Below are 27,638 nucleotides of genomic sequence, written 5' to 3' on the forward strand. Positions count from 1 at the left end.
GCTCCGCAAGTACAGCGACGGTCAGTTCCTCGGCTCAGGGATTACGAGAAGGCCGGGCTGCCTGGCCGTAGATCGCTCCATTTAAAACAAACAAAGGCTTTGCGAGTCAAAGCGCAAAGAACAGGAAAACAGGCCCAGAAGCTATTTTATTGAATCGGCACCCACTGACGGGGCGAGATTCTCAGAAAGCAAACAGCTCTCATTCCCACGGCGTCACCAACATGCAATAAAAGCGTACAGCGCTGCTGTTTCACAACACTGACGTTCTTCCCACTGTCATTTTGCGCCAGAATTTCTGTGCAACACTATTATTTGAAAACTTCTAATTGGTGTCTTAACAAAAAAAGGGGGAAATGACTATGCACAGAAGCCTGCCTTCTCTGTTGTTGCTTTGCCATACAGTTTACGCTTAATAAAACTTAACTGCATAATATGTCAAAAGATTGCATATGGCTTTTGAGCCTGGATTGGGAGAGCTGGGCTTATTTCCGTACCTGGAAGTACAGTACTGTCTACAACTTCATTTGTGCAACGTATGATAAATACTATGAAATCAAATACACCTCAGTTACATGCAATTGCGTTTACTCCAAGTCCAGCTCCAGCTCTAGGTTTGGCAGCGCCTGCTGAAGGATGCGAACAGTAATTTCTTTCTCTTTTATTCCAGGAAGGTCACTCAGATACAAATATTCAAGGTTCCTATAAATATTTAAAAAGAAAAGTCATCAACTACTATTTAACTGTTGACACAGACATTAGACAAAGGATTATTCTACCGTAGTTGTACTGAGCATTTTAAAAGGTTACTGGTTCTAATGGAAGTTTTTTTCTGAAGTGGGTGCTTAAAGTTTTTAGCTCACCCTAAGTTCAGTCCTTCTACAGAGCTCAAAAAGAGATTCTGGACTCCCACATCATGAAGCTTCCTTTATATTAAAGAGTATTTAATAATTTCAATAGCAATTTAGTAAAAGTTATTTTACTGTAGATAATAACTAGAGTAATATAGAAGGTCCTCCTTTCTGTAGGATGAAATCCAAATCACCACATCAACCGTTTGTTGATGTTGCCTGCGTCTGTATCTCTGTGTAACACAGAACAGTTCCAAGTTACTTTAAGGCCACAGTTCAACAACGCACATACATACGTACTTCAGAGCTATGGAGCCAGACAGTATCCAACTGCTTCCCGTGCTTAGGTCTGCCCTAAGACCTTAAGGCCTCAGGGAGCACAAAGTAACTGAGTGAGAGGAAGCGATATGAGGCATAGAAAGACAATAAAAGTTACAGGACACCGTGAAAGCCTGCCCTGAAAATCAGCTGCAGCAGGGGGGCAGGAGTGGAAACCAAGCTGATCATCAATCATTTGGTCTCAAGCAAAACCCACCTGGTGTGCCAGCATGCAGGGGAGCTGTATGCATTCACTGCTCTTGCAAAGGTGGTGTGTCGGCACAGAGCACGCGTGCTGCTCTAATTTGTGCAGCAATCAGCCCCGCGTAACTTACTTCAAGTGTAAATTGAAGCTTGAAGTAATTCACAGCGTAATGAGATGCTGTGCTCAACTGAGGGCAGAAGCGCAACCATCAGTTCACACACTACAGCGGATGATTCTGGCTTTCTCAGCCACAGGCCGAGCTGCTACACAACTCCCTGAGACCAGCCTTAAAAGGCTGATTAATACATATGTGTTAATTCATATATCTTTTGAGAGCTATCCACAACACTTGTCTTCAACTGTGCTTGAAGAAACATTTCCTGCAGTGGCAGTGCCAGCCCTCCCAGGCTGTCATTCGGCTCAGTCCTGGAACGCAGCCACCACTGCCCCACACACATCTGAAACAGCCCAAGGACGTTCAGACTTCAGCCCTTCCAGTCCGCACAACCCCCGAACCACAGTGAGGTAACAGCTAGGGAAGCAGGGTGCTACAGGATTGCTCAGCAGCTTACGTACGTCAGCTTGTGAAGTGCAATGATGCCTTTATCTGTGACATTCCCACAGGAAATTATCTTCAGCTGGAGGAGACTCTTCTGTAGATTCTTCGTCTCGCTGAGCCTCTGCAAACACTCGTCCTGTATGTAAATACACTTCTGCAGCTTGATTTCTGTAACGTGTTCAAGACCGTCTGGAAAGAAAAAAATTAGTATTTGATTCAGGATACCAGGAACAACCCTGTACTGGTTGTTAAATTCTCAATTTAGTAACTGATTCCAAAACCACACAGCAACATGCCCCTTTATACAGTGGGGCCGTAATGCACACCTAATCTCCAAAGCGGTACTTTAAATACATGAAAACCCCAGGGTTTGTATCCTTTTGGTGAGATTCTAAGAGCTTTGACATGGACGGTAATAATAAAACTGTACAAGTTTGGGTGATAAACCATGTCTCTGACTTAGGAACATACTAATGCAGGAAACTCCAGGTCTCCTGCCAATGAAAAAATAAAATGGTCTGTTCCCTATTTTTGTTTTTGTTATTTGAAGACCTGAAACACTTTTAAAATCTCTTATTCTGTAAGAAATGGAGCTTTCATTTTTGTTTTTTGTGTTTAAAGACATCCTAAACGCCTGGAGAACAAGTAGTATTATGCCTTCACAGACAGCAAAAACAGCACTTGGTTTAGAAGAAAAAGAACATTTAAAGTAGTGCTTTTTGCTACCAACTACTCAACTATGAACTCAATAAAATAGCAAATCTTTGTTGTGCTTCCTTAGTGCTACTGTCACATCAGGTAAGGGCCGATGAAGTTCCCAATCTCTTTCTGCTTCACACCAGACCTGCAGCAAATTCTCAGGAACTGCTGGACATTTGCAAAGCCATTTAAGGGAAAAAGAAGATGAAAATCTTTCTCTATGTCTTACTGAGGAACAAGAAAATAACACAGTTATTCATATTTTGATGCAACCAGGAGAACTAAGACCATTCAGCATAATCCTTGCACAGGTGTGTCTACATTACCCAAATAGTCAAATCCTCTGTACATGATGCAAGAGTCAGTAGCGTTGATTGCTTCTATCTTGTATTTCCCCAGGGGTCCCGTTGGGAGACCATTGTAGTCCTGCTGCCATTTCTGATAGCCTTGATAGCGCACAAACGCGCCACAGCGCAACAGCCATTCTGAAGCTGCCCTGTCAGGGCCAACAGCTTGTATACGTTCATAGTCCACTCTGCCAAGACAGAAAGAGCGTTCACATGGTTTCTGCAAGGTAGGAGATTTGTCTTGACAACAATAATACTGCACAATAAATATTTGGTTATGCACATGGTAAGATGTCAGAAAAGTAAGAATATGATTTACTAGAAATTGTTTACGTATAATTATTTGGAACACACTGGTTCTTAATCAGTCTGGCATGAGGGGTTTTTAACTGGTTTTAAATGGTAGATGCTTTTGGTAAAAAACTAAAGAATGCAAATGCAACTTGACTTAACCCTTCTAACCGATTGTTTTCTTCCACGCCACAGGAAATACTAAAAAATGCCTTTCTCTACCTTCTCTAAAGGAAGGCTTTCCAACAATTGCAAATTTGTCTCCCAAACAGTGATCTTATACAAACCTCTCATTGCCTGTCACATGGACATCATTCCCAAAGCCTTTTTTCTGCAACAATTACAGTATTTCAAAAAGACACACTTCAGCAATTAGTTAAAATCCTTGGGTCCATTCATGAGATCTTTCTCAGCGTGGTGACGAATGCTGAAGTCAGAAGCAAAGGCCTGGAAGGGCCACCTGTCTGGCTCAGCTTCCCACCTGTCACAGCCATCAGCTACACCTCGCAACCCTCTCCACGGAGATAGAAGGCGTAAGGCAAAACTGCGAGCTACTGGCAGCAGTCTTGGGCAGGGAAAGAGTTTTGCCAAGGCCGCCTCTCTCCAAAAGGAAACGTGGAAGCCCGTGTGGCTGACTCCCATCGTGAGCCACAGCGCGGTTAGATGCGTTAGAAGGGGGCAGGGCCGTGCGGCTGGTTTAAATGCATTTGAGGGTCAAGGGAAGCCCCGCGTTCCGGGGAGAACCCCCACGGGCAGCCGGCCCCGGCCGCCCCGAGCAGGGAGCCCAGCGCACACCCCGCTGGGAAGGCCCCAGCGCCGTAACTGGGACCAGGTCAGGCGCGACCCCCGCCGAGCGCCAGCGACCAGCGCGGGGGGGGGGAAGGTGGCGCCGCCTCAGGAGCGGGGCCGCGGGTCCCCCCTGCCCCCCGCCCCCCCTTACTTGTTGAAGACGGCGTTCAGCCACCCCCAGAAGTGGCGCCAGGCGCCCGGCGGCAGCTTGCTCCGGCCGCCGCCCGGCCGCGCCAGCCTCCCCCACAGCATCGCCTTCCTGGGGAAAGGAGAGGGGAAAGCGGGGTGTCACTCGGGGGGCGGCCCCGCTCCCGACGCAGCCGGAGAGCAGCCCGTTCCCGGCTGCCCCTCCAAGCCTAACCGGGGCTGGCAGCCCCGGCCCCAGCGCCCTGAGGGGAGAGGAGGCCCCGCCACCGCTCGGAGCTCGCCCCGCCCCCGGGACCGCGCCGCGCCGCCGGGATCCCCTCCCGCCGGGCTGCCCCACGGACCGAGCGTGCCAACCGTACGGGGAGGCCGGCCCGGCCCCGCTCCGCTCCGGCCGCCGCCGCGCAGAGGGCACGGAGGAGGAGCCCGGCCCGGCGCGTGTCACCACCCCCAAGATGGCGGCAGCGGCGCTGCGGCGGCGGGCGGGAGGCGGCGGGCCCGCGGTGCTGTGGCGGGCCCAGCGCCGCCAGCGCAGGTGAGGCGGCGGGGGGAGCGGCGGCGGCCGGGGCCCTGCCCGCGGCCCTCACGGCTGGAGGGCGGCCGTGGCGGGCCGGGCCGGGCCGTGCCGCCGCCGCCGCCGTCCCCTGAGGGCCGGGGCACGGGGTGAGCTTACGGCCGCCTCTGTCCCTGCGCAGCACTTTCGACGTGGCGGTGGTGGGAGCGGGAATCGTGGGGCTGGCCGCTGCCCGGGAGCTGGCCCGGCGGCACCCCGCGCTCGTCTTCGCCGTGCTGGAGAAGGAGAGGGAGCCAGGTACGGTGCCGCCGCGCCCCCCGTACCCCCGGGCCCGGGTTACCGGGTGTCCGCCCGGCAGAAACCTTCCCTGAAGCACACGCTCGCCAGAACCTCAGCGTGGCACCAACGGAGCACCACCAAGCGATGCTCGGCGTGTGCCCTCGTCGCTGAGGTGGGCGATGGATTCCCCCTCCGCGGGCGCAGCACCTTCGCTTCCAGGCACCGTGACCCCCCACCCCCGACGGGGCGTTCCTGCCTCCCTTCGCCCAGGGACGCGTCCCTCAGCGGGGAACCGGAGCTGGCACCAGCCTGTGCTTCGCGCCGGGGGCTTCGTGCCAGGGCTTTAGGAAGGACTGACCGTTGCTGCTTCATCGTTGGGAGGCGGTGGGTGTTGCTGGCCTGGGGCTCCAGCAGCAGCAGGAGTTTGTGGAGAGGGACGAGGGGGCAAAGGACTCGAGTAAGGGGCAGGGTGGGTTGCAGAGAGGCGAGGGCAGCTCTGGTTTAGTGCCCCGCAGAGTGGGAGGCAGAGAGGACGGGCTGAGCAGTGGTGCCAGGAGAGCTTTTTGGTGAGGTGTGAGGAGAAGAGTGATGGTTAGAGGGGAGGGGGCGAGGGTCGGGAAGCAGAGCTGCTTAAAAACATCTGGGAGCTGCTGGTTTGGGCAAAGTCTACACCTCTGTTAATTGCCAAAACTGTAGACCACAGTCATCTGTCCCGTGTTTCTGGATATCCCTGTATGTGCTGTGCAAGGTGCCTGGGAGGTGGAGGGTAAAGAACAAGCATGGGGATAACTGGGAAGATACCGCTAGTTACTGACCCAGTGTTAGTCAGACAGCACAGCGCACGTGGGAAATCTTGAGGCACTCCAGCAGCACCCGGGCACCTGCCGTGGCTTTGACGTAAGAAACAATGAGCCCTGTTGCTTCACTGAAAGCTTTCCTGGCTTGCTGAAGTACGAGCACAGGTTCTTCTCATAAGCAGTCTTTTCACACCAAGTGCTATGCAGGTGTGCAGTCACTCAGGGTAAGTAGGAGCAGCCCCAAGGGATGACATCAGTGGCTAACTCAAAATAAGACCTGTGAGCCCAAGCTCTCACTTCAGATTGTTCTATCATCCAGGCTGTACGTTGCTCTTGAGATGTTACATGTACGGTATGAAGTGGCTCCTTATCCCCAAGACGGGACGTACACCAAGTCCTTAACAATTGTGTGAGTGCAAAGCAGGAGTGACCTTTGGGAGTCGGTATGTTAAGAGGGAGAACCTGACCAAATTACTTGAGTAAAAATGTGATATTTTTCACCTGTTTTTCTTGGCTACAAAGTGGAAATAGCAACCTAATCCAGTTCACAAATACCTGAAAAGCCTACCAGGCCAGCCAGCACATCCAAAGAAATTGGGGATTGCACAGACATTATGTTAGATGAGGCATTTAAGGATGCATTTAATTTTAAAAATTTAATTTCTTAAAATTAATTTTAACATCTAGAAAATTTTGTTTGATTGGCCTGCAGTTGTAGCTCTTGGAGGCAAAACTTGTGATTTATTATTTTTTTTTCATTCCTGTTGATTCAACAGATTGCAAGCTGTGGTGGTTGATTATTAACTAGGTCTTGCTGTGTCAGTATTTTTCTAGCCTTCTGAGGCCAAGGGAGGAACTGTGTTTGCTGTGCAGTTGCCTTATTTGAACATCTCTTGTTATGATGCTGATTTAGTGCAGGATCTCAAATTGCTCGCTTTTTTGACAGCTGAGGTAATTAAAGTATGAACCAATCATGGGCATGGGTATTTTAATAACTTATTTTTCTTTCCGTTTAGCTCATCACCAGAGCGGACATAACAGTGGTGTGATTCACAGTGGAATTTACTACAAACCTGGATCTCTGAAAGCTAAGCTGTGTGTGCAGGGTGCAGCCCTCTGCTACGAGTACTGTGACCAGAAGGGAATACCGTATAAACAGTGTGGGAAGGTATAGGAATTGCTGTTCTTTACCTTTGGAAGCTGAGACTGTATAATGTACGTTCAATGTATAGCATAGGCTGGGTTGTGGTCTTTCTCCCGAGAGATGGGTTTCTGCAACACTTACTACCTTCAGGATGAATGTGCCTTTTTGTTTTCTTCTTTCCAGCAATTAAAATCAGTTTCTTTTCTGGGCCTAAATAATAATTCTTCGTATCTGTGGGGTGAGCTGAAATATCCCAGGTAATGGTGGAAGCCAAGCCTTGTGGAGGGGCACCTGTGTAGCTCCAAGGAACGCAAAGGCTCTCAATATGCGCTTGCCATACTTCTTTGGAGAACCTGATATGCTAAGACGCGGTGACTTGAAAACAGCTCCAGGTGTGACCCAGCTATATATATTTATGCCATGTTACATCCGCCTAACACAACCTGAAATGATGGGGACAGAAGAGGGCTGTATGGATTCAGCTTGGGATCTCCCCAGCCACATATCCTGTTTCTGGAAGTGTCTGTAAACAGAGACCCAGGAAGGAATGAGAACAGGACAATCAAATTATTAATTATTTCAGCTCGGGTTATTTTCTGAGCCTGATCTGTTCTGTCTGTGGTGGCTCTCAATGGGTTTCTCTTCCAAGTGTTTTTCAATTAAAAGCTTTTGCCTCAGAACATACTTCGATGAGCAGTTTCAGAGATCAACAACCCGCTACATGAAGAGTTACATCGTTTTGAAACTGGCTCCTGCAAGCTTCATCTGATGGCCCCTAGCCCTTGTGTTGGAAGAGATGATGAACGGTTGATCTGTGCTCACACTCTCCAAGTTGCACGTAATTTTGTATCCCCTCCTCCCCCAAAGTCCTCCCTTCCAGCAGGTGAATCTGGGTCTGCTCAGTCACTCCTCTTAGAGAAGCTTTTTCAAGACTGTCTCCACCCTGCCTTCGCTCTCTGAACCGTTGGCAGTTTAGTGCATCTTTGATACAAGATGAGGACCACAACTGTGCGCAGCATTCAAGGTGTGGTCAGACCGGATTTTTGCAGTGAAATAGTAGTTCTCCGTGTTATCCTGTATCCTTTTCCTAGTTGTTCCTAATGTTCAGTTTAGGGCTCTTCAGCTGACACTAGGCATTGAGCTGATGTTGCTGTAGGACTGTCTGTCCTAACCCCAAGATCTTGGTCCTGAGTGATAACTTTGAACTTGGATTCCGTCATTTTATATGTGAGGCTAAGACTGCTTTTTCAGTGGTCATCTTTTCACATTTATCTGGGTTGAATTCCATCTGCCGTTTGGTTAGTTGCTCACTCACCTTGGAAGGTCCCTCTGCAGTGCTTTACAGTTGGCTTTTGTCTGAACCGCCTGGAGTCACTTGAAACCATCACCCGACTTTCTCACCACCCTGGTTGCTTGTGAACATCTTGGACAGCACGAGCCTTTCTCTTAAAAGCGCAGTGGAGACCCTCTCTGATGTGACAAGCACCACGTCAGGGCCCCCTGGCTCAGCACCCCCTGGCTCAGCACCCCCGGGGAGCTGGGTGCAGATCTCTCCCAGCTCTGGGGTGCAGAGCAGAGGTCCCTGGATGTGGCAGTGTTGGTGGCCCTGGCACCAGTGTGACGGTGCTTGTCCTGGCCTGGCTGTGCTCGCTGCTCCCTCTGCCGCAGCGCCGATCACAAGATGGCACTGTGGATTTGTGCAGCGATCCACCAGACTGTCACAAACCTGCTCGCATGTGAGGCAGCAGGCTTGCGCTGCAGGGGTCAGTGAGCTTAGGAAGGGCTGGCGCAGACCCTGGCACCTCCTTTGCTGAGACTGAATTTCTGTGCTTCAGCCTCGTCTTCCCCCTGCAGTGTTTATTCCAGGGAAGATGACGGTGACGTTATGGCACGTTTTTCCAGCGTTACAGCCAGTTTTACATAAAGCAGCCCTAAGTCTGGAGAACTTGGTGCCTTCTCAGTGCAGAGATGCCAGAGTTCTCCAGGCTTGGGCCTGCTTTGTGTAAAAATACATCAAGCGCTAGGCCTGGAAGCAGTGTGGTCGGTGCAAACCTGGCACAGATAATGCACAGCCTGGATAAATTTCTTGTGATAGTTGTGAGTTGTGGTTAAATGAAGTGGAATTGGTAACCATGTCAGAACACATCCTTACTCTGTTATTGAGACTGCGATTTGTACATCGTGGGTTAAATTCAGTTTTATTTTTGGAAGCATCCCAGTGGCTCGTTAAAATCACATTCACATTCAGATTTGTAGTCTTGTGGTACTTTTAGCAAATATTATCCATTGATAGTACTTATACTGTAGTTTAACACTTGTCTTTCACTATCCTTAATACAGTAATGCTTTCTCAGTAATAATAGGTATTTACAGAATCTTGTGCAACTAATGGTACAAACCACTTTTTGCCCACTCCCCCTGAGTTGTAATTTGCTTTTCACTGTTGCTTGCTTGTTAGCTCAGGCTTGATGCCAGACCTGAACTGGCTTGGTATGTTTTGCTCACTGGTGTGCCTTGTTATCTTTTCTGAAGCTAATTGTAGCCGTTGAACAAGATGAAATTCCAAGACTCAAAGCTCTGTATGAAAGAGGGCTGCAGAACAATGTCCGAGGTCTGAAACTGATTGGAGCAAAAGAAATACGAGCTAAAGAACCCTTCTGCAGGGTAAGGGATTTTTACTTTTAATTAGCATGTAAGATCCCAGTTTCTCAGGTCACAGCATTTTTTAATTTAACATAGATACGTTTCTGGCCTTGTAATTTGCATGGGTGGCAAGTTCAGAAGAGCCTGAAAATCTAGAAGAAACATAATTGCCAACAAAAATAAATGTATCCATTTGTTTCTGGAACTTTTTAGCTCAGTCCAATCCTTTGTATGCATTTGCCATTACATACTCATCAGACCAGGTCTGACACAGCATAAGGTGATCCTGCAGAATCTTTTAGGTGACACGGTCACCACAGGTTTCCCCAGCTCACCTGTTCTCATTCTCTTGCTCGTCAGTTCATAGTTCATTAGTTCTCCCTGTGATGAAGTCATAAAGAGCTGCTGCTGCTCTAATTGCAAATGATGTACCATGTGTCTCATAAGGGCCAGCATTCACAAATTAGAGAGCAGGCAATTCATTTCACTTGCAGCCTACAAAAGGAATCAGAATTATTTGAGTCAAAGTAGGAGACTATTGTCCATTAGTCCCTGTACAGGACAATTTATAGGCAGATGGACAGAGCCTCCAAGTTGTTCAAACTTCATCATTTTCTCAACTTTACACAGAGCTGTCCTCCCTAGTGTATATGCTCAGAAACAAAAAAAACAGTTCTCCCACCAATGACAATGAATGATGTTTTTTTTTTTCCCCCCCAGTCTTTATTTTTCTTCCCCTTCTCCTTACAGGTGCTTGCTTGTATGTTTTTGTGGTTGATAGGCAGATATTCCTTTACCCAGGTTAGAGCTGCTGTGTCTTGAGTTTAGGCTGAGATGATTCTGCTCCTTCCCACTAAAATTATTTAACTTACAGTAAAGCTTGATAGCGCAGCACTGACAATTCCTTCCCATCTGTCAGTACAGCTTTGGATCAAGCCAATTTCAATCCAGTTGCTTCCTACGCATGGGGTGGTGATGTAGCACTTCTCAGCCTGTTTATTTTCAAAGTAGGAGAAATGCATGTAGTTTGTGGAATACAGATTTGTTGGTGTTTAGTATACCTCTGATTGAAAGGAAAACCTTGATATAAATTCCCTGTACTCTTTCATTTGGCACCTTGCTGTTGGTGTAGCTGCATGGCTTGTTGCTTATGAGTGGTTGGTTGTAGGTAGAGACAAAAATTTTCTGGAGAAGAATCTTTTTTTTTTTTCGTGTAAACATTTTGTATCCACTCCTTAAAACACTCTTTGCATGTTCAAGATCCACCTGAGCATTACTTCTGCAAATGCATAGATTCAGGTGGGTCTTACTTCATTTGCTTTGGTTTCCCAATCTGTGTCCTTTCCTCAAGCAAAGGGAACTGGAATGGTGTGAAACATTCCACTGCGTATCGAGTGGAGAGAAAAGTTTAGTGTAAGATACAGTTTTACCAGGCATTCTGGTTATCTTGGGCATGTAAATGCCCCCTGCTACTGTGGTATCTGAGTGGCTGACAGTCTTTAAGTTACACTTACAGCATCTCTCTGGGACAAAGCACTCCTACTATCCTAATTTTACAGCCAGAACTAGGAAAATACTGTGATGCCATCTAGCATGATAAAAATTATGTGAGAAACTGATCCTTTTGGGTATAAAGGGAGTAAAACGTCTGAGAGACATTACAGATTCTAGCTATGCACTGGACTTAAACTTTGCTTTCTGCTAGGAGAAATATAGGCAGTTGTCTAACTCAGAAGGGACTTTCCTCTCTGATGTACGGTGCAGTAAGTGTTGTGCCCTGGCTAGACTGTATCTTGCAGCCTTGCAGGAGGCATTGGGAACAGCTGTGCATCAGGGAGAGCCCCATAAGTGACTGTTTGAAGGTGGAATTGCATAGCACGTGGTGAAAGATAAGTACATCTCTGTTCTATTGTTAAGTGCTCTGTCGAGAAGACTTGTTCATGCGGGAGTTAACATGATCACTTAATCCAGCGTAAGTAGTTTTCGCCATATTAGTTGTCAGCAAACACAAACGCTGGAGCTGGCACATGGAGAGACTAGGAACAGGCAGCCAGGGATGGGGAGACAGCGGTACTCCCTTCTCAATGGCAACGCACATTATTCCAGATGAAATACTCTCTGTATTGAAGAACAAAGTCCACATACAGCCTTCACTGTTCTTCTGTATCTTACTACTGTTTCAGGGTCTGATGGCCCTTGATTCTCCATATACCGGCATTGTGAATTATAAGCAAGTGGCCCAATCCTACGCTGAAGACTTCCAGGAAGCAGGTGGGACAGTCTTGACTGATTTTGAAGTTACAAACATGGAGATGGCTAAAGAAAGTTCTTCAGGAAGTGAAGATGGTAAGGCATTTCTTTGCCCTCCCTTTACTACAGTCCTGCCAAAGATTTTGTTCAAAACACATTTGCTTTAACTGAAGTGACATTTCTGAACCTTTCTGTCCCATAGGAATGAGACCAAAGCCAAAATTATGGTAGTAAGAGTATTGAGCAAGCTCACTTCTTTTTTGCAGGCAGGTCACCCTTCAGCTGAAACATGTAAAGCTGAGGGAGGCAAATGAAAGTTAAATTGAGGAGGAAGGTTGTTCTCTCCTATTAAAATCAAATTTAGCTGAGTATTTCATGAGTATTTTTGTGATAGTGCTTTTGTCTTTATCCTGGAAGGCAGGTTGGGTCTGTGCTGGTACACATATGGAAGAATAAAAAAGCCCTATTCATTCATAAATACAGTTATGCCCAACGACATCAGTTGTGTCCAACAGTAGTTGCTCCGTAGCTTGAAGATTCCAGTGGAAGAATCCTTCTTTTTGACAAGCTGCTTGTTCTGTCAGTTTTCTGTTAGGTGTTCTATTAATTCCTTCTCTTGTCTAATTCTATTACAGGACTAAAATACCCGGTCATTGTTAGGAACTCAAAGGTAAGAACTAAGCTGAAGACTTAATTGCTTAATAGGAAGCTGGTTTTCCTTTTCTTATGAATTTTTATTGAGTCCTGAAGGATTAATCAACTCCTTAAAAAATGCTAAAAAGCTGCTGTTCAGTAACCTGATCAGTGTCATCTAGGACTGCTTTTATCAAACAACTGCGATCAATTCTTAACAATTAGCATGTTCAGGTTGTATCGTGTACTGGGAATAATGATGAAAGTATAACTTTCTCCTTCTGCTGCCCAACATATTTAGCTGTATATGTCCCTTATCTTTTTTATTTGCATGTTTCTTATGCTTGTTTCCAAAGCCTCCTTTTATGACTTACTCATTTGGTGAGAAACACCTATTTTTGTGTCTTCTTTTGGTCTTTGGCATCTATGAAAATGATAAGGAAGCATTTAGAATCCTTTTATCATCAGAAAGCCACAAGCTAATTGAATAAAACAGGTGCATATACTGGTGTCATGCCTGCAAGCCGGTGAGTGCTGCACAGGAAATGTAGTTGTAGCCTTTTCACCTTCAGGAGAGAGTATCCGGACTCTTCTTCGGAAGAGGGAAGACAACCAACCAAGAACCAACCTCACAGCCCCTCAGTAGTTTTTAAAGTTGGTGCTGCTGCTTTTTCCTTCTAGTTCTGCTCTTTCATTAAAAAGTAGCTTCCAAAATCTGTTAGATTCCCTTGCCAAATACTGGTATATTTTTAACGGAAGCATAGATAGAGAATAGCTTGGGATTTTATTTATTTATTTACATAGTAAGGTGTTTAAATATTTAAGACCTTTCCGTAACAGTGTGCTATAAACTTGCACAGCTTTCTGGATAAACTACCATTCAGTAGCAGGACCGCTCCCAGTCTGTGGGGTGAAATCTGTTAACAGTTTTATTTAACCAAATGTTTTGCGGTTGCTGAGCTACCTACCCCACCTATTGCATATCCTCTGGCGATGCAAACCTGGCCAAGGAGCTGCTTTGTAGGGTGCAGAGGTGGGGAAGCACCGGGGGGAGACGCTGGGGTTTCTGGAGGAGCAGAGTTTTTGAGGCTGGTGGTTGGGTCTCTGTTCTGTACAATAATACGCACGAAGCTCTGTGTTCTGGGAACTGAAGCTGACAGTAGTCTGACAATCAAGGACTTGTTTCTTTTTTTATTTTGTTTTTTTTTCTTCCCCTCCCTGCCCCTTTTCTATAAAGATTCTTCCAGTCCTGCCTGGGCAATGAATTGCCATTTTAGGATAGTTCTCCAGGAAATAAAGAAAAATACTATTAAAGAATAATATAAAAAAAAGTATCTCGTATTCTTAAATATTGTTAAGAATGAAATGAAACTGTTAAATATTTCTGCCTCCCTTTGAAAATATCGTTGGTTTTCTTTCTGGTCTTGACTCATTTTTTTTAAAGCTTGTAGGTGATAGGTGGTTTTTCAGTAGCTATGTTGGGGTTTTGTGTGTTTTGTTTCATATTTTTTTTCCACAGGGTGAGGAAATCTACTGTCGGCACATTGTGACCTGTGCAGGACTTTACTCAGACCGTCTGTCCGAGATCAGTGGCTGCAGCCCTGAACCTCGTATTGTACCCTTCCGTGGAGATTATTTGGTGCTAAAACCAGAAAAGTGCTATATGGTTAAAGGAAATATTTATCCGGTACATGCTCTCCTGTTTGTCTTTCAGAGTGTACTCAAAACTGCTAAAACTACAGAAATAAGGGCAATATTACATGGCCATTTCTAGTGATGCACAACATGTGGACGTAGATTCAGTTGCTTTCTGACAGGACAGCTTGGTTTTGTTAGTTCTTGAGGAACAGGTGGAAGCACTATGTGGGAAGTTATTGCCAGTCATTTTTTTTTGTTTGTGTTTTTGGTGTTGGGATTTTTTTTGGTTTTGAGTTTTAATAGGGGAAGAATGAAATGTTTAGCACGATAGCCACACACCCACAAAAGCCTAGCTTCTTTCTTGATGTTGTAAAATAAATCTGTAGGGAGGATTCAGAAGTCAATGAGGGACAACAGTAAATAATTAATTACTTAAATGTAGGGTTTAATCTTGTGTGCTAATACCCAAAGCTCAGATTTAGATATTTGCCTCTCAACCCTGTCTTTGAATTAGCTTTACTTTGTATGACAAAAAATAGACATGGAAGGAAAATGACAAACTTTCTGCTGTTTATATAGACAAATAGTGTGAAGAAGAGGAGCAATCCCTGACAGAAAGCGAAGTTAGCAAGTAAGAAGAGAGAATTCCTAGGGCGGTATTTTAGTTAATTCATGCGGTCTATCGAAATACCGCCTTTCTGAATATGAACTTAGATTTGCGTGCTAAACGCTGGAGTGGGTCACCCTAGAGAAACTGTGGAACCCTGTGCATTGGGTGTTTGACCCCTTCTCACCTGGGAATGATTCAGGATCCCATTTTGGGATGGGAGGGAGGAACTGGCTGGCATGCGAGGGTACCTTCCAGCTTTGTTCCATGGCTGTGTGAGGATGCCTTTTGAATTTTTTTGTTATGGCCAGATACGGTAATAAGATTAGAAAATTGCACCACTCTTAATGATATGTTACCAGAAGTGTAATGTAGTTTCTGGAGTGGTTGTACTAAGCTTCAAAAGTATTGAATGTGTATTTTTAACAGGAAATTCAGTGCACTGAATGCAGAAAAGGAACGTCTCTTAAAGCACTTTTTAAGTCATAACAATACTGGGTTTTGAGAAATACCCAGTGTGTGCTTATTTTTGGACTATTAACACAGTCACCTCTGTAATCACCTTTTCTAAGTAGCTAAAGGTCTTGAAGTACCCAGCGCATGAAGAGGTGTGTTTATTTAATACTTGTATCTGGATATAGGCAGCTTATTTCTGTTTCAGCCTTCACCCACAATTACACTGTATTCCATTTGCAAACAAAAAAGAAACTGTAGAGACTTACTGTTAGCATTAAACAGGCTTTCTAACTGCATGTTGTTTTGAGCAATACAGAATGGTGAGGTTTTCCTAATATTTTATAACCTACTTTATTGCAGTATAATTACTGCTGGTGAATAGTATTAGTGTGTCATGGGTTTTGTTGTGGTTTGATTTATATCCTGAGAAATCACATGTACTTTTTTTTTCTGTTGTTTGTTTTGCTTTTACCTGAGATGCAGTTTTATTTGGCCTCGCTCTGTTGTTCAGTGTTTTAAATTGGCTACGTGCTATAACTGCACAATTAACAAGCAGAAAAACCAGTGCAGGAGCCAACTGTATGGTTATACAACTCGAATTTTGTTGTAGCAGTTGGAAAGAAAATGGCAAATTTACTTCCTTTGTCACTCGTTCATTAAAAAATAGTTGTTTCCCTTTATTGGGAGGACAACTCCTGTACTGTGTTTTGGTTTATTTTATTCACTCTTTCACGTGTTAAAGTGTAAATATCTATACTTCCCTCCTTGCAAATGTTTTCCATGTTTCCTAGATGATTTTGTTGACTTGAATGGTTGCATGGCAGTTTCTCTGATCTGGTTTGTAACAGCTGTAATAACTGCTGTATCCTGCTTTAGGTTCCCAATCCTCAGTTCCCTTTTCTGGGATTTCACTTCACACCGAGAATGGATGGCAGTGTTTGGCTTGGTCCTAATGCAGTACTAGCCTTTAAGCGAGAGGGCTACAAATTGTTCGACTTCAACACTGGAGACTTTTTAGATGCAGTAACGTACAGGTAATAGCTTGTCTTTTTGTCTGTTGAATGTAGTTATTGAAACGTCAGCTTTTGACTCCATGGAAGCTCGTTCCTGTCAAAAAGCCTGCTTTTGCCAAGTTTTTGGTGTGTTTAAAGACAGTTGTGCTGATAAGGGTGGACTTCTCCAAGACACTCAACTTTGCATGCGATCTAATATTTGAATTTTCATAAACTACCAAGACAGGTCTCAGCTGGTCTGAGAATGTGTCTGCTGCTGGTGAGCCACGTTGCTACTAGTGGAGCTCTTCCAGGATTGGTTTTGGTCCAATGCAGCGTAATATTTTAATCAACCTAGACAGTGTGATTAAAATACCTGCAGAGGAAGCTTGGAAGAGAGAGCACAGAATGGTCTGAAATGCCGTGTTAAACTTCGTCAGGCCGTCCATGTACGTTTAAAAAATGTTTGAGTGCAAGGCAATATATGTTTAGGGCCACAAATGCAGGCTGGGAAGCTGTCCTAGAAAGCGTGTCAGAGGAATTAGGAATCATTGCTGAAATTGCAAACTAAATGAACAGAATGTCTGTAGAAGTCGAGGGAAATCTTGCTTCTCTATGAGGGGCTGGACAGACCATTACCAAGTGCTCAATTTTAGGAATTAGACTTGAAAAAGAATGTGAAAATATTGGGGAGGATCCAAGGAGAGGCTGAAAAACAGGTCAGGGAACTGGAAAATAGCTTCCTGACAAACAGCTCAACTTAATGCAGTTTATTAAAGAGTTGAAAGTGTCTTGATCGTTGTCTATAGATTTTTATACTGGAAGACCTGAGGAAAGCAAAGCAAGCAAACAAGATTTGCAAAGACAAAGCAAGGTTTATTGACTGAAAACTGAGGGGTTTAGGAGTGTGATGATCTTTTCAGAATAATTGTGGAGAAAAAGTCTTGAGCGGCATGTCTGTTTTCCCTTGTGCGTGTGGGTTTTCAGCCTCTTGCCATTTGACTGAACCAGAGAAAAATCCTGGACATAGGAATGACTTGAGTTCAGAGTTCATTCTCACAGAAAGAACATAAATGCAATGCTACAGCTCCGTAAACCAGGTTTGTTGAAGCAGGGAAGGACAAGCATGTATTTCTCGAGTAGAAAGCACTATCAGATTACTGATGTTGGGAATGGGAATTTTTGCCATGCAGTTGCATTTGCTACCTTCTTAATGTTAGTTTAATGCTGCTGCCTTTACCCTGGAAGATTTGTTCTTACTGCGGTTCTTTTTTCTCTCTGCAGTGGGTTATGGAAGCTTGTGCTGAGAAACTTGTCTTATGGACTGAGTGAAATGTACAGAGCGTGTTTCCTTAGCGCACAGGTGAAGCAACTTCAGAAGTTCATCCCTGAGGTCACTGTCAATGATGTTCTCAGGTAAAGAAAACTTTTCTTGTTAGTAACACCCAGTGGCTTTTAAATCCCTTGTTTTTGAACAGTTGCAAATGTAGCATTAGCTTACTCCTTTCCTCCACCAAAATATGCTACCAAAGCACAGAAGCATTTAGTTGCTTTCTACAGGAAGGCCTTTTGTATTGTGTTTGCTTGTGTACAGGCAAGTTTGATGAATATTTGTGTGACTTTCTACGCTCTTTATAGGCTGAAATTCACAGCTGTGACATGCTTGCTGAAAAAAAAAGTCTCTTTATCCTAGTGATACATTCAATAGCCTGAACATAATCTGAGTTGACAAAGAAAGCAAAACGCTATTGAAATTCGGAGGGGAAACTGGACTATGAGTTGCTACTGAGTGAATATTGACTTAATCATCTCAATAAAATTGTGTTCAGCTTCTTAGTGTGTGTGTGTGGAAAACTAGTTCTAAGGAGTTCAGAAATGCTAAGAACTGAAGAGACTCGTGAGGAAAGATGAGGCATTTAAGTACATGGAGGTGGGTTTAACTGTCCAGAGATTGGCAGGGAGAATCCAGAATGAGAAAAGCTTGAGCATGGTAAAAGGGAGTTACCCAGCTCAGGCAGATATATACTGTTGGCATGTCATTTATGTTTGACAAGACTTGCTATTTCAAAACAAAGGGCTTCCTTTTTGAAAAAGACGGGGCATGTTTGTGTGTGTGTGGAGGAGAGTAACTGCACAACCAGGAAAGATAAAGAAGATCCTCTGCTTGGCTACCTGCCCTTGTTTTACGGTAATGACTGTGAGACATCTCCCATCCTGCCTCACAAGTGTTAGACTTCCCTGTGCTCGCCCAAAAGCCTGACAGGGCCTTGACTCCACGCTATGCCTTCCTTACTGTTTCCCTGGGCACCTTCACAAGGTCAGAACAGAAGTGATTTCCTGAATGCAGAAAACATTTTTCTTTCTCATGGTGGGCTCCTTTATTTTGCAGGGGTCCCTCTGGAGTGAGAGCTCAAGCATTGGACAGTGACGGAAATTTGGTAGATGACTTTGTATTCGATGGAGGCAGTGGGGATATTGGAAGCAGAATTCTTCATGTCAGAAATGCCCCTTCTCCTGCCGCTACCTCCTCCCTTGCCATTGCAAAAATGATTGCAGATGAAGTGAAGCAAAGATTTGAACTGTGAATGGTTGACAGGTGTAGCGTGGTTTTACCCCTCTTGTATGTGTAGCAGCTTGTCTGCGTTGAATGAACTCTGCAGCCTTTAGTGACGAAGATAAAACTGGCAACGTGTTGCTTGCAACCAGTGCTGGCATAGCCGTGCAGAACAAAACCAGCATTTTCAATGTTTGCCTTTGCCAGCCACAGCTGCTTGAATAAAGGAGTTACGGTGCCTGGTGAGGCCTGGTGCGGCACAGCCACCTGCAAGACAGAAGCTCATGGCCCTGTTGGCAGTAAAGGTTTGTCCCACCTGAGCAGGAACAGCCTGTGGGAGTGCTGGTGCCAGGCACAACGCGAGGGTCTCTCTCTCCAACCATAGTGGGCCTTTAGGAAGAGCCTCTGTGGTGGGGTTGCCCACACAGACTTGCCATGCCTCTGGGCTAAACGTTGCCTCCTCTTCGCACCCTGGAAGAGTCCAGGTCCTCTGGGAACCCACAGGCACCGGGTGGTTCTCCGTGTGCTTTGTGCTTTCTCTCTGACTCTGGTAAAATTGGACCCTACAGTCCCCTAGCTTCTATGGAAGTAACGGAGATAGAAGGATAAGCCCTGCTTAAGGGTTCTGCTGATCGGGAATGGAGGGCTTTATCAGAGACTGAAAACAATATTCAGATCCTTCTACATGCCTGTAGAGTATTTCACAGAAAAAAAAGCCTAACAAGGGATTACTAAATCCAAGTCAATTTAGATACGCAATTCAGATATGCTATCTGATGGCCGTTTCTATTTTTTTTAATAGAACTGAAATTAAAACGTATACGTAAACAGTCATTTTTCGTTTAACTTAAATCTGGGAAGTCAGCACTGATCAGAAATTACTTCAGTGGTTTTGGGGTGGGTTGTTTTTTTTTTCCTTTGAATACTGGTAATGCAAAAGGAGCTTATCTGTGCAGCATGTTGAGCAATCCAGGGGAAATGGTCTTTGTAAAAGCAAATGTGAAGGGAGGGAAGCTACAGAAACCTGTCTTAATTGAGTCATGTTGCATACCGCTTCCCTTGGAGCCCAAGGAGCAGTGAGTCAGGAAGGCTTCCTATTTCCCACATGGCTGGCAGGAGGGGAGCTTAGAAAGTGCTGGTTACTCTTCTGATACTTGGAAATTATCAAAGGTACTTCTGGAAGAGAGGCTATGTGGAGAACATGCTTTAAACTAAAGAGATGTTAAACAAGTTTGGTACTAAGCTGAGTATCTTGGTGTGTTCTGCATAATTAGTACAAAAAAGAATTATGTGGCCCCAGGGACAAAGTACTTGAGAATACTTTTAAAGCAGATGTTCACAGGATGTTGGGTAATACAGATAATTGTGGGTAGTTTGCTACCAGGCAATTTGCCATACTCTTTAATTTATTTATTTTTTTAAGTCACTTTCTGCACTCTGACAGGCATGAGGGAGTGTGTGAGCATAGGAAGTCAGGTGTGCTAGCAGATGTGCTTACTGCACAGAGCTGAGCTGCTTTTTTTCTGTCTTTTTCTTTTTTCTCTTTTTCCTGGTGATAACTCCCTTACCAGAAAAGTGAATCCTGCATAAGGACAATCTGGAAATTGAAATAATAAGGCCTTCAAAGAAAAGCTTTGGTCATTGTTCTTGGCCACAATAACACTAGACAGAGATTCAGATATTCCAAATGCTGAAAACGCCACACGGCTGTGTAAAAGTTGTACCTTCACAATGGAACAATCGTATCTTCGCTCCCCACCAGAAGTGTTGCCTATCAACAGTAAATACTACACAAGGATTGCACAAGCAGCTTCCTCCCACTCGAGGTGTGGCCCTAACATGTATTAACAGAATAATGAACATGAAAATGTAAAGCAGTCGTATACTATGGTGAATCTGAAGTCAGCACATTTAACTGCACAGCCTGCTGTGCTTTTTTACTCTCAGGAGATTATTATTTTGGGGTGGAGTTTAACTGAAGCTTTTAAATTATGAATCTTTATGTAGCATTCTATGAAATATTTGTATTTTTTGAGATAAAGTTATAAAACTTTTAAAGGAATAACTTCCAAGAATTATAATAATGGGGTTTCAAACATAAATCTTGTTGTCCATAAAGTGTGAAAATCTATGAATATATTTTCCAGAAGCATCTATTTCACTTGGCTTAGTAACTGTGTCATTCTCTATTATGATTAAAATAGTATGGTGTTTTCTTTTTTTAATCGATGTAAGGTCTGTGTGTTTCTCCTGCCTGGCAGAAAAGTCTCACTGCTGTTTGTTAATTCTCATCTGAATTAGGTGGGATATAGCTCTACATAATAGGAATTAATTTACCGGGGGGGGGGGGGGGCGGGGGATGATGACGACACATGACCGAACTTGTCTTCTTAAGGTACCTGTACCTTATCAGTGCTTATCACACTGTACAGCTCTTTCTCCCAGCGGCGTGTATGCAGCAGGCAGAACTAGTTTTAAGCCTGATCTGGACCTGTAGTGGCATGTGGAATGGTAATTCCTGAAATTCTGAATAAAAGCATTAGGACGGCTTCGGACAAACACAATTTATTCCCCCAAAGTGTCCCATAAAGTCAGTCCTAAACTCTGGGAAGAGTATGGCACGTTACCGCATCTTGAAAATGTTGCGGGGAGTTGCGTGTCGTGCCCCGTGCCGTGGCTCCTGCGTGCTGCTCTCGGCAAAGCGGCACCCTGGGGCACTTCCCTGCGCCCGGGCACGGCGGGCGCACCTTGGAGCCGCCCAGGCCGGCTGGGGGAGCGAGGGATCCTGAGGATCCGGGGCTGCGGTTGAAGCGGAGGTGAGGGGCTCCCCCAGCCTGGAACCTACCTCCAGACCCGGACCCTGGCTGTACCTGCGGGTTTGCGGGTCTCCCCACCGTTACCCTGCAGCTGCGCTCGGCGTTACCTTTTTATTATTGCTCAGTTTGTGTTTGACCAAGTGTCTGCCCCGAGAGACAAGCACGGGGCCGGGGAGCGGCCGGGCCGAACCGCTGGGAGCCGCCGCTGCCCCGGCGAGCGCCGGTCGGTGCCGGGAGCCCGACGGGGCGGGCGGGCGCCTTTGCCTCCGGTTAACTTACCCGCTGCCCCTCTGCACAAGCCTTAAGAGGGGTGGGGGTGTCTAACGTGTGACATCGGCGTGCAGCGCCATCAGAAGGGAATCGAGGGGAAGTTTGGCTGGAGCGGGGCGTCGGGGGGTGGGGGACAGCGAGGGCAGCGCACCCCGGGGTCTGGTGCTGCCGCGGGGCGGCTCCGGCTGAGCCTTCGCCAGAGGGAGGCGGCTCCCGGTGCGCGCAGGGGCAGCGCAGCAGGTGGCGGGAGGGGGGGGCGAGGCGCCCCCGGCCCCGGGGAGGAGCGCGAGGCGCCGCGCTGCGGGTTCCCCGCCGTGCCCCGCTGCGGGCGGGCAGGCCCCTCGCGGCGTAGCCGGCCCCTCGGGACGCGGCCGACAGGGGGCGCCGCGGGCAGCGGGCGGGGGGCAGCGCGGTGGCGGCGGCCGCGCCTGCGCGCGGAGGGCGGCGGCGTTAGCGGGCCGCAGCGGCGGGGCCCAGCGCCTCACCCGCCGCCCCGTCAGCGCACGGCGAGCGGCGCGGAGCCCGGCCCCTCCCGCGCCGGATGTGATGGCCGCCCGGGCGGGGGGGTGAGGAGCGAGCCAGCAGCGGCCGGCAGCCCAGCGCGGCCCGGCCCTGACGAGCGGCGGCTTCTCCTTCCCCTCCGCGCCCCCCTCCCTCCCCGCCCCCCCCATGCCCCGGGCGCCGTAGCCGGCGGGGAGCGGCGAGGCGGGCGGCCCCGATGCGGAGGAGCCGCCGACGGGCGCCATGCAGCCGCCGCCGCAGCCGTACGAGTTCTTCGGCGAGGAGAACGGCCCGAAATGGCGGGGGCTCTTCGTGCCCGCCCTGCGCAAGGTCAGTCCGCCGGCGGCGGCGGCCGGGGGGCGGGCGGCACCTGCGCCTCACGCCGCCCTGCGGCCCCGCCGAGCGCCCCTTCCCCTCGCCGGGCTCCCGGGGCCTGTGGCGGGGCCGGGGCCCGTTCCGCCGTACGGGATACGCGTCCTCCCGTAGCCCCGACCCCTTCCCGGGCAGAGCAGGGCCGCTGGCTTGCACGGGGCCCCTGCCCGGCATCGGCGGCCCCCGGCCTCGGTGGTCCCCGGCTTCCCTTCCCCTCCCAGCCTCGGCGGGGCAGCGGTCGGAGCCGGCTGCCCACGGCCGGCCCTGGTCCGGCCCCGCTCCTGCCGTGCCCGGCGCGGCGGTAGCTCCCGTCAGGGGCCGCTTCGCCGCCACTTGCCGGCGGCCCCGGCCCTGCCCGCCCGGCGGGGCCGCTGAGGTACGGGCCGGCGCGGCGCTGAGGGGGGCAGCCTCGCAGGCCCTTGCCCGCCCCGGACCCGCCACCCAGCTGAGGTGCTGCCACACCGACTATCGCGACACACCCTGGCGGTCGGAGTCCTGCGAGAGAGTAAAGCAAGCCGCGGCGCAGGGTGAAGTCAGCCTGTGTGTTTCCTTAGAGAAGCAGCTGCGTGACTGCGATAAACCCTGCGGGAACCCGCTCGGCCTGTCGTGACAGAGGGGTTTCATTCGGCGTTGTGTGCGGCAGCCTGTAGAGCGGGGCAGCCCCCGGCCCGTGGTAGGGCACCCCCGGGAACGGGGGTTGGGGCTGGGGGGGCAGGCAGGGGGGATGTGCTGCTCTGTGCCTTGGCTCGCTGCCTGCCCAGGGCTGAGCAGCGCTGTAGGGGTTTCAACGCGGTGGCCTGCTGAGCCGCACGGTGCTGGGCAGTGCTGTGGTACAGGTAATGCGGGCACTCAGGAGTGGTGTCTTGTCTCTTTTTTTTTTTTTTTTTTTTTTTTCCCCCCCAAGAATAGATGTAGCGATGGTGGGGGGCTAACAATTCTCTCTCTCCTTTCTTTAAATAATAAAAAAGATCAAAGATTTGCATTTCTCACGGGGGTCCCTGTGTCACTTGTATTAAAAGCCGCTGAAGGCAGCCCAGTAGTCTTGTGGCTAGCGTAAAACCCACTCATCGCCTGTCTGGAGGAGAATCCTGGGTTTCCTGCTCTTGAATCGCTTCCACCTCATTTGCTTTCCAATGTGTCTTGGGAAGCTTGGAGGATGCCATGCTGCTTCTTTCCCCCATCACTGGAGGCTGACATAAAACAGCACCTTAACAGCAACCAGCACCCACCCAAACGGGAGGTATAGCTCTATCAGAGTGACCAAAAGGATTCCTTTAAAACTTTAAAGATGTCTTCATCATTCTAAAATACAAATAGTGTAAAAGTTGGTGGATTAATGTTGCTCTTACCGATTCTTACCATCTCTGTATGTTTGGTTTTGATGAAAAGAAACAGAGCAGGAACTTAGACTTTCTAAACCAGAGGAAATAAGTCTTGATACCAGTGACTGCTTGTAAAAAGTTGTAGTTGCTTATAGACAGGGTTTTTTTCTTCCTGGGAAAGTTCCTTGTCTGCAGTACCCACCCTTCAGCATGAAGCAATCTTACTGTAGTGTGCATTTCTTTTATGAACACACAGTATCAGTGAGTCAAAACAAAATTGTATCATTGTTCCAGTTATTGCGGTCAGGCTATTAGGGAGACGCTGTCAGTTTTAATATATTCTTTCAAAGATCAAATGCCCTAATAAGAACACTGGAGATTCTTAAACCAGAACTTTTTGGAAAATTTATGGGTTGTTTTGTTTACATCTTGCATTTTCACTTCGATAATGAGATGAGAGCATTTCCGTTATTTATAGGAGAGCTGAAAAGTGCGGCGCTGAATCCAAAGTGTGCACCAAAGCACCAGGTTTTGTGTTTCAGAACTCCTGAAAACTGTGGTAACATTTTAGATAGTTTGCAGTTTCATTCTGCAGAGGTTTAAGAGTCTGCTTGTCAGCCAGTTCAGATACGATCTTTTCCAGCAGGTTGCTTTTGTGGTGAAAATTTTAAAGAAAGCCTGAGCTTCAGAAACTTCTCAGTTAAATGCCTGGAAGTTTTTGAACTTGTAAGCTGGGTTTTCATCACAGTAGCCTACGCTGCAAGTGAGGAAACAGTGTTCTGTTTCTCATTCTTGAAAACTTTTCCTTTTAATGAACACTTTTTGAAGAAGAGAAACTGGTAGTAGAAAAAGAGGAAAGGTTTTGGTTTTCCTTGTGTACGTTAAGGTGGGAGAAATCTTAAGTTGAGAGAGATGCGGAGCCGGGTAACAACCCAGCACAGTTCACTAATAACGAACAGTATTTTCTGGCTTCTTGACTTTTAAGTCCCTAACATGCTTTGAAGAGCTCCAGTCTCTTGTCATTATGTATTCAGCAAGCTTAAGGTCACTTCTTTTTATCAAACCGCTTTTAAACCCTTGCATTTACTTTAATTCTATACAGTTAACAAATCATGAGTGGGGAAAGAATGGTAAAATGCATCAGTTCTTACTTTAATATGTGGAAAAAAGCGAGAATCTGTCTTTTGAAAAATGTTCTGTGCATGTTTAAGTGGTCATACATCTTTAAGGTTGGTAGAGTGGTAAATTGTACCTACCAGTGTGAGTCTTTCAGGGAAAAAAAGTTAAAACAGCAAGACGTCGTTAAAGCAGATTTTAGAATAGTTTTTTAATATATTTATATCACCATATCCTTAGCACTGACACTTTGTAATCTAGTAAGTTGAAAATTTTAAAGCGGTTTCATGTATGGTCTCTCTTCCAGCTGGCAGATGACAAGGGTATCCTTATTCTAAAACACTTTCTTCTGTCACTGTGTGGGAAACCTAAGTAGCAAGTGAGTATAATGTAACTCGTTACAGAAGTTCTGTCAAAGTAAATGAGTTGGAAGAAAACAGTATTTTTATCTGGTCGCTTACTTTACAGGTACTTGAACCGCTACTTGTAGCAAGTAAATCACTTCACACAGATCTAGGGGTCTAAGCTTTGTAAAGGTTTTTAATCTGGGAGCTGACTTCAGTTAGTAAAGGATCACAATGTCTCCTTGAATAATTCTCGAAGCATGCAGGCAGCGGTTCCAGCAGAAATCACATGCAATTCAAATGCCCCGCTGGCAGGGTTGGTTGGGTTTGAATCCTTGGGATGTTGATGCTGGCAGCGTCGTTCGAGCTGGTGCTCGATGGGGCAGTGCTGTTTTGCCAGGCTGTGAGTGAGGGGCTTTTCTGCTCCCCCTTCCACAGCTGGCCACAGCCCTCCCTGAGGAAACCAGGACCCTCCGTGGAAGGGGATTTTCTTCTCTGGTGGGTGGGTGCTGAAGGGGAAGGTGGTGCTGGGAGTTGGCACTCTCCCCCTTTTTCATTTCTGCAGGTGTTTGTTGTTTGGGGTTGTTCTGATTTGTTTGGTTTTCAGCTGTTCTGGCCCAACGGCCTTTAGGGGAAAGATGTCAAATTATGAAACCTGTTTCTAAAACTGGCATTTCAGTGTTGTAACTGGGTTTCCTAGCACAGATCTGGTGCCAAAGTTTGTTCTTGCAGGCTGTCAACTTTCCTCCAGATGAAACTTTCCAGAACTGAATTGGTCTTGCAGGCTGAGACTGGGATTACAGGGGAGCCCAAGAAAACCGTGCGTGAATCTCGGTGGTGACAGCTGAGTGTGTAAATCCCACCAGCACACTGGAGGTCCCAGTTTTAATGTACTGGGCGTGCATTGTAGAAGAAGTTTTTTTGGCATTGTAATTTCTTCATTAAAGAAATGCATAAACTTCATTAATACCAAATATCTTCCATTGCTACCTGCAATGAACGGAACAAGTTTTCAAAATGAAATGGGTAACTCCATAGAACTAGGGTGTATTTTTGAAAATAGTGCACAATATTTGTTGGACATGTATATGGATTTATATGCCCTAAAATATTCTTCTGTGTTCTTAGCTTGCGTGATCATTTCTGCGTGTTCTTAAAAATCCACTGGCCAATTAAAGAATTGTATCTGTAAACAAGGGCTGTGTATTCAGTTGCTTTGTTCTTTGGCTTTTCTAAAGTAAATTCACAGGCATCTCATAGGTATTGTTGTTTTGCTTTTCTCCATTATCTACAAAGAGAGACTGTCAAGCAGTTAATACAGTTCTGCAGGCGCTACACATGCTGGTGTGATCATGGCACTGTGCACTATTTGCATTTTCTGAAACAATTCCACTATTGCTTTGGACTACTCATCAAATTTCTAGAGCATGACTAAAGGGTTTATTCTTAGCAAATGTTGCATACAGAAATATAAAAGACCATTTTGAGGACACTTTTGAAGTTTACGTTAATTCAGTGCTTTTCTGTTTTAAAACATATGGGAGTTAATGTGTAATGACAGAGCTGTCGTGCAGGGTCGCATGGTTGGGGTTTTGGTCGGCCGTAGGGATTGCGCAGGGGCTGCCCCGTTCCTTTACTGCTCTGTCAAGGGCCGTTCGCTGTGTGTTTTCCATTGCAGGATCAGGCCCCCTTGGGTTGAATGATTTAATGTATTACACTGTCATTATAATAGATTATTATTTAATATGTTCTAATTTCATTAGCATGCATTATTATTTAATGCATTATAATTTCAACTGCAAAGTTGCTTGTTACACTGTTTTAAAATAAGTTATGTTTAGTTTTGAAATCTGTTAGGTCATTTAGCTTCTGGTAAATATTTGAGCACTGAAGCCTGGACCTTTGCAGATTTGCAGTTGCCACAAAGGTGTGAATGCCTCAGCTTGGGAGAATGGCAGGTAAGGCAAGCGCTGGTGATGCTTAATTACCTGTGAAATAGATAGACCCCTACAAGTCTGAAGCACAGAACCAGTTGTTGCCTCACAGCACTGTGCTTGCAGTCGAGGGGTGGCTGAAGGTGTAGAAAGGAACAGCAAGTCCCTGTGAAGCGGCTGCTGCCGAACCTTCTGTAAACAATAGGGTAATTCCTCCAGAGCTTTTTTTTATTTCCAGTAGCAGTTGAGTATCATT

General features: G+C 46.6%; 3 protein-coding genes across 3 annotated transcripts in view; 2 read left to right on the plus strand and 1 right to left on the minus strand.

The window, feature by feature from the left end:
* Positions 1-119: 119 nt before the first annotated feature.
* On the minus strand, positions 120-4,654 carry DMAC2L (distal membrane arm assembly component 2 like). Its single transcript, XM_080397106.1, has 5 exons — positions 4,545-4,654; positions 4,208-4,315; positions 2,956-3,164; positions 1,948-2,119; positions 120-699 (listed from the first exon to the last, which is right to left on the minus strand). The coding sequence occupies exons 2-5, from the start codon at positions 4,306-4,308 to the stop codon at positions 585-587; spliced, it is 597 nt and encodes a 198-aa protein (XP_080253232.1). The 5' UTR covers positions 4,309-4,315; positions 4,545-4,654; the 3' UTR covers positions 120-584.
* On the plus strand, positions 4,599-20,936 carry L2HGDH (L-2-hydroxyglutarate dehydrogenase). The gene is made up of 10 exons (XM_080397083.1): positions 4,599-4,735; positions 4,896-5,011; positions 6,807-6,958; positions 9,467-9,598; positions 11,761-11,923; positions 12,463-12,497; positions 13,980-14,147; positions 16,038-16,195; positions 17,438-17,569; positions 18,543-20,936. The coding sequence occupies exons 1-10, from the start codon at positions 4,656-4,658 to the stop codon at positions 18,736-18,738; spliced, it is 1,332 nt and encodes a 443-aa protein (XP_080253209.1). The 5' UTR covers positions 4,599-4,655; the 3' UTR covers positions 18,739-20,936.
* A 1,123-nt stretch (positions 20,937-22,059) lies between these two features.
* SOS2 (SOS Ras/Rho guanine nucleotide exchange factor 2) overlaps positions 22,060-27,638 on the plus strand; it is a 56,509-nt gene continuing 50,930 nt past the window's right edge. The window contains exon 1 of the mRNA XM_080397066.1: positions 22,060-22,624. Within this exon, the coding sequence (XP_080253192.1) occupies positions 22,538-22,624 (87 nt within the window). The 5' untranslated portion in view covers positions 22,060-22,537. The remainder of the gene's footprint in view (positions 22,625-27,638) is intronic.

The sequence above is a fragment of the Falco punctatus genome (genome assembly GCF_963210335.1).
Source record: "Falco punctatus genome assembly, chromosome: 7".
Taxonomy (NCBI): domain Eukaryota; kingdom Metazoa; phylum Chordata; class Aves; order Falconiformes; family Falconidae; genus Falco; species Falco punctatus.